This window comes from Rhagoletis pomonella, unplaced genomic scaffold (assembly GCF_013731165.1).
Source record: "Rhagoletis pomonella isolate Grant_MI unplaced genomic scaffold, Rhpom_1.0 Rhpom_scaffold_08844, whole genome shotgun sequence".
Lineage (NCBI taxonomy): Eukaryota > Metazoa > Arthropoda > Insecta > Diptera > Tephritidae > Rhagoletis > Rhagoletis pomonella.
This window is the reverse complement of record NW_023467370.1, coordinates 1-6,662: the sequence shown is the minus strand read 5'-3', so window position 1 is coordinate 6,662 and position 6,662 is coordinate 1. Positions and strand designations below refer to the sequence as shown.

Here is a 6,662-nt window from a genome sequence, read left to right as displayed (position 1 = left end):
AGCGAGAGAAAGTTTTTCTTACAAAACCTTTCATTATTGAATCATGATACCTTGCTATGTTTTTATCATGCTTGTAAGCCTATACAATGATGAGAAGATAGCATTAGCAGATAAAGGTGTGCATGGCGGCTATAGCCTTTGGCGAGGACTATTGTACAAAGACGTAGGGGATGAATCACGCATCTTTGTACAAAAGTCAATGCAGGCGTAGGTTATTCGGAAGGCACACGAGCGAGGGCACTTTTCTGTTGAAAAGACATAGACACTGGTCGAAGATGTTTATTGAATCCCAGGTTTGTAACGGAAACTTGAGAAGATCATCCAGATCTGCTTGTCGTGCATCTTATCTGAACGGAATACTGATAAACCTGGACGATTTTTTAATCCAAACAATAAGGAGCCCACTCCCATCGACGAGAAAGTCCTACAAACATATTTTTGCAGTCATCGACGCATTCACTAAGTTTGTTTGGCTGTATGCGACGAAATCAATAACAACGGTTGAGGTGATCGAAAGACTATGAAGGTAAGCTAGTACTTTTACCAGACGCATCGTTAGTGACAGAGTCGCTGAGTTCACATCGAAGGAATTTCCTGCATATTGCCGTGATTAAGAAATTCGTCACGAGCTAATGACGACGCGCATCCCGCAAGCTAATGTTCAAATCGAAAAGGTGAATCATACGCTGATTCCACTTATTGAAAAGTTATCTCCTCCGAAACCTGATAAATGGTACCGTCACTAGAGACTGTTGAATACAACGCACCGAAGTACTGCAACTACACCATTAAGACATTTGTTCGGAGTCGAAGCATATGTTAAGGACGACCGGCGGTTATCAGAACTATTTGCGCAAGAATGCTCATGATAAAATTATGCACAGCCAAGAATAGAATAGGCGAAGTTTAGAAAATGAGTGCACCACTGTACCAAGAAGTAAATATAGTCGCCATTCGCCAGACGCAGCAGCGCCCAGGCTTGTAGTTTGCTTATAAGTTCTTGGGGCCCTACAAGATCATCAATCGTTTACAAAATGATGTAAGGCGCATTGGGGAGACCGAAGGTCCGAAGCAAACATCCACAGCAGCAGACTCAGTGAGGATTTTGGGATCTGTTTTGCAGTGCGGAGATTGAGAGAGAATACAAAGATGTCAGCTTAACTTTTGTGAAATAATAAATGGCGGTAATTAGAAGACTAGCTGGCGCGAAAAACACACACCTTGCCTTACCACACTGCAGACAATTTGCAATTTCAATTTCTAAATTTAAGAACTTTTACTGGTTTAAAAAAATATTTTCCCACAATGTGAATGTAAATTAACGTTAACGAACGCCCATCTAAATCTAAAACTATATTCTTTTATAATTATAATTTACAACTACATATCTACTCTCGGGGAATTATAATATATTGCCGCATTTTCAGGAAAATAAATGACTGATATTGTTGATAATATGCTTGTAAATTAGGCGTGGCGCTACCGTAGAGTATAATAGGTCTATGTGATTTAATCCGCGTAATTCATGTAATTTATATTTGGCATTCACCAGCTTCCGGGTCAGATGTTCGAGGTCCTTCAAAATAAATTAAATAAGATTAAAATGACTCTGGACTTAGATATACAAACTAACATACCTTCTTTGTCAGGATTATATCACGTGTGCCAAAAAACAACTGCAATGGAACGCGGACGTTGCATAGATTATATTCCGGCGGTTTTTGGCTTTTGTAATGTCGTAAGTTTTCACTCTTCGAAGAGTAGTCAAATTGTTGAAATTTGCCTAAAATACCAAAAATTTTAATATTACAGAGAACGGGCAAGAATAGAGAGAGTGGAATGAAAAAAAAAAAATCAAATGATTATACCATATTTCCATGATACAAAAAAGAAGGCAGTTTCAATAAACAACTTTTTGATTAAAAAGGAGATTTTTGACAATTGCTCAATTGTAAAAAAATCGAAGCGGGGTTACCCAATTTAAGTTTTTTGGTAGAGGGGTGTTTAAATCCTAAATTTGGGAGTATAAATAAAATAGTTGTATTAACATTTACCTTTTAAAAATAATTAATATATTATCTTAAAAACGTTTAAACTTTACACTAAATTCGATAACTACTTGCCAAAAGCTTTATTTTTACATTAATACAATTTTAGTGAACATATTTTAAAATTTTTTAGTGTCATTATGTCATCTGATTATTACACAATGTAGTTAGCTAGGACTATTACAGTTTTCTATATCGGATAAGATTGTTTCTGATATAATTGGGACACTGAAATTACACATTTCGATATTGTCTTTGTCCACGTCTTTCAAGTAACGTGAAAACGGAATTTACTTTGGGACCCATAGGCCTCATGACTTTCAGAAAAGTGAGTATTATCCAATTCTAGTATATTTCGACAACATCATTATTTCTTTGGATAAAATTAAAATATATTTTACTCAATATTGGATTTGGTGTGAAACAAAATTTGTGATTTATTGTTAGAATGAAAACTAGAAACACAATTATCAACTTATGGAGCATTCTCTTTAAAATACAAAAAGGGAAATGTTCGGTTATTTGGGATGGGGGCGGAGACGGAGGTACGGACCCATTGACAAATTGGGTAAAATTTCGGCAGCGCTTAGACAAAATTAATTCTCATCAGTCCAATTCCGGCTACGCTGACCACAGTAATTTTTACAAGAAGGTCCATATTTCAAACCGAATTTATTCATAAATTTGTATCTGAAAACTTGAAATTTTTATTTTAAACTAACGTTTAATTGTTTGACAACACGTGTGTGTTAAAATTTTTTGCTTTGGGTTAAGTCTTGTGACACAACAACCCAAAATTATTGTACAAATAACCGAGCCGTACTCAACAAAGTACCTTTTACTAGTTCGAATTTCGATTCTAAGAATAAAATGTTTGTAAATAAATAAAAAATTAATAATAAAATTTGGAGGATTTTAGATATTGCATACCGTAGCACGAAATGTCACAATCTACTTAATTATCAGGTTGTTAATATGGCGAAGAAAAAGTGACAATGGAACTACCTTCTTTTTTGTATCATGCCATATTTCTATAAATGGACTCAAAAGTAGAAAATAACTTTGCTTTGTTTTGATTTGGAAATTTTAGCAAAAGTCATTACAAACAATTTATGAAATTTAAAATTAAAAGCGTATATTTGCCCTTATTTTAGAATCGAACACGAAAAGAGAATGGGGCAATCAAAATGTGAAATTTTTTGGTAGAAACAAAAACACCATTACGAAAAAAAAGTTGCCGTAATGTCGTTCTTACTTGTTGTTATGCAGTGGTATGGAAATGTGCTAAGTTCAATAAAAAATCAACGAAAAAATATAAACACGTCTGTCCGTGTACACGATAACTCGAGATATCTCAATGAAATTTGGTATGTCGATTGTCCTTTATCCAAGATAGGTTCGAATTGAAAATGGGCGAAATCGGACTGTACCCACGCCCACTTTCCATATAAAGGTGTTTTCGAAAAATGCAATAACTACGATATGTCAGTAAATATTGGGTGCAAATTGTTGAAAACTAGTATGTGAAGTAAAATTTTGGTAAAAAATATTATTTTGAAATTTTTGGAAAATGGGCGTGATTATGATGAAATGCTGTATCTCAGTAGCCCATTCACCAATCCTTACCAAACTAGGTACGAGCCTTGCTTAGGGTCTAGTAAGAAATCTGTTGAAAATCGGGCAATGACTACGTGCATCTACCATATAACGGCAATTTGCAGAAGCACGAAAACTGCGATAAATCAATAACCACTAAAGCTAATTCACTTAAAATCGATGATTGCGATAACCACATAGTAGAAAATTAGATTATTATAAATCTTTGAATAATGGGCGTGGCGTTGCACACTTATGACCACAAATGTATAACTCGGTAACCGATTTATTAGTTTCTACGAAAATCGGTGCACTTAATAAGCTTGGTACGCAGAAGCAATTCGTTGAAAATTATTCAAATCGGACCAAAATTACGCCCGCTTCCCGTATATCTAACCGTAAATTTTAGAAATTCCGTATTTCACTGCTATTTCAATGACTGAGGACGCTAATTTACTCCAAGTTAATACTTAACGTACAATAAATAATACTGCTATAGACTTTTAGGAATTGGGCGTGGCACCGCCCATTTTATGACTACAAAGTTGTATCTCTGTAACCTTTTATAGATTTCTACCAAACTATGTTCAATTAAATCATTGAGTCTAGTTCAGCATATTATTGAAAACGTTTGAAGTCGGGAAAAATACCCTGCTTATCGTACAAAGGTAGTTTAGAGAAAGTTGAAACGACAATATTTGATACTTGCGCCGGGTATATAAAGTTCATTTTCGCCCAAACTTATACTCCTTTACTTGTTTTTAATTATTTCGCTTTATAAATGGTACATGAATTTACGACATAAAATAGTAATTTTTGTTAATAGCAATGAAATAAGACTGCATTAGGCTATTATTCATTTTAAAATAATCTTCTATATAAATACTTATTTCTAAAAAGTATTTTTCTGTTACTCAACAATATCTCCTTTAGTATTTTATAAACTTAATCGAATGATATCTCATTTTGATGGGGAGGAGCTCACGTACCTGCGAAAAATAGTCACGTTGTTAAAATTTAGTTTTTTATTTAAAAAAAAAGGGTTTTACAAAGCTAAAAACACTGTATCCGGACGAGGGGCGCACCCAGGAATATATTTTAGGGGGGGTTTTATATTTCTGAAGATATATTCGTTAATTTTGAGCTCCAGGCCGGTTATTAAATAAAACATAGATTTTGGTAGTTTTATTTATTACATTTATTGCTGTCGATATTTCGCCTTCAATCTGAAGGCATCTTCAGGACTGAAAAACACCAAATGCATACATATTTACGTCAAATTACAAAAAACTTACATCAAAAACGCAACTTACATTATTGAGTTTTTCCAATCGACTAATTCTATGTGCAGAAAAATATTAACAAACAAGCTCAAAGAACACTTAGACATAAACAAGAGAATTTAGGCAAGTCGAAATACCGTAAAGGCCCGTTTACATACAACTTTGGCGTTGCGTTGGCGTTGGCGTCGCTTCGACAGCTGACTATGAATACATGCATTTATATGAAAGTCTCCACATAACCAAAGTTGGGCAACGCCAACGCCAACACAACGCAGAAAGATGACCAACTGTCAACTTTTCGCGCGCGTCATTCGTCAGCTGTTCCAAATAATCAAAATTATGTGATTCAATTTTCATTTTTAATCAAATGCGGGCAAGAAATATATTTTTAATGCAATTATTGATGTAAAATTTTGGTTTTTCTGCCGCTAGTATTTTAATTTAGTGACCAAAGTATTCTCTGCTAAGCGTTCATTGTAGCAAGCACGGGCGTTACTCGCGCTGCTGTCAAAGCGACGCCAACGCCGACGCAACGCCAAAGTTGTATGTGGACGGGCCTTAAATGTAAACAAAAAATATACAAACAACAATACATGTAGTGGTGGACAGTAGGACGGAGAGAATCTGTATGTAGAAAAGCACGGCATAGCATTGTTATTGTCGGACGAAGTACTGGTGGCGGACCGACGAACAATCACATGAACACATAAACACATGACACCTACGTTATTGGTTTTTGTGCGTGAAAATTAAGTTGCGATAGACATGAGCGCAAATGTCTGTGTCCGTTTTAAAATTCATCCTTCTATTATTAGGGGTGTTCATGATGTGTAGCATCTCTAGAGTATAACATTTATTGTAATTTTTCTCTTCCTGTAAGATTGCTACATTGTCAAAATCGGGATAATGTCCCATATTTTGGCAGTGAGATGTTAAGGCTGTCTTATTGTCCATAGAGTTATTCCTTAATTTTATGTTAGATTTATGAGCGGAAATCCTTGTCTTCAATTTAGATTTGGTTGTCCCCACATATACCATATCGCATACGTGGGACCCGTCACCATTGCATGGTATTCTGTAGATTACGTCAGATTTCTCATTTTTAGGAACTTTGTCTTTGGTGTTGGTGTATATTTGTTTTAAAGTATTATCATACGTGAACGCTATTAGGGTACTCACAGTTCTATATTATCTACTGTGTTAATTTTGCCACCTGGTAACTTTAAAACATTTTACCATGTGGTAACTTTGTTTGTTGTTGGTTCCCATACTAATTAGAGATAACACTTTTGGGCAAAATTACTAGACTTTGTCTCATGTTTATGTTCTGTGTTAAACTGGCATCTATCGCTGCTTGTACATACATACATGAATTTCGCTTTGGGCGCAGCGCTGCTTGTACATAAGTTTCTCTTTGCGCCTGCCTGGAGCTGGCAAAGGTTATTTTTTTTATTTTTGCGCTGTGCTAGCTGAGTATAAAAAAGAGAAGAGAGAATAGAGAGAAATATGTATGTGGTTTGTTGATGCTCTCTAAACACAAACGCGTGAAAGGCAAACGGTCTAGCAATGCGTGGTATTGTTGATCAACTTAATACTTTATTTAAACATAAGGGTTGCTCACAGTTCGAGTGTGTTATCTTGTTAAAGTCGCCACCTTTTAACTTTAGAAGTAAACTGTGAGTACCCTATATGTGAAATTTCTCTCTGTCAAACATTTTAGAGTGCTTAATCCTCT

General features: G+C 35.2%; 1 protein-coding gene across 1 annotated transcript; it reads right to left on the bottom strand.

Moving 5' to 3' along the window:
* Positions 1-72: 72 nt before the first annotated feature.
* LOC118756106 (gastric triacylglycerol lipase-like) lies at positions 73-1,783 on the bottom strand (the record flags this gene model as incomplete). Its single annotated transcript, XM_036490895.1, is given in 2 exon segments — positions 73-1,576; positions 1,638-1,783. Coding segments are annotated over 2 exon segments (299 nt in total), but the record flags the coding sequence as incomplete, so codon positions are not given.
* Positions 1,784-6,662: the final 4,879 nt, after the last annotated feature.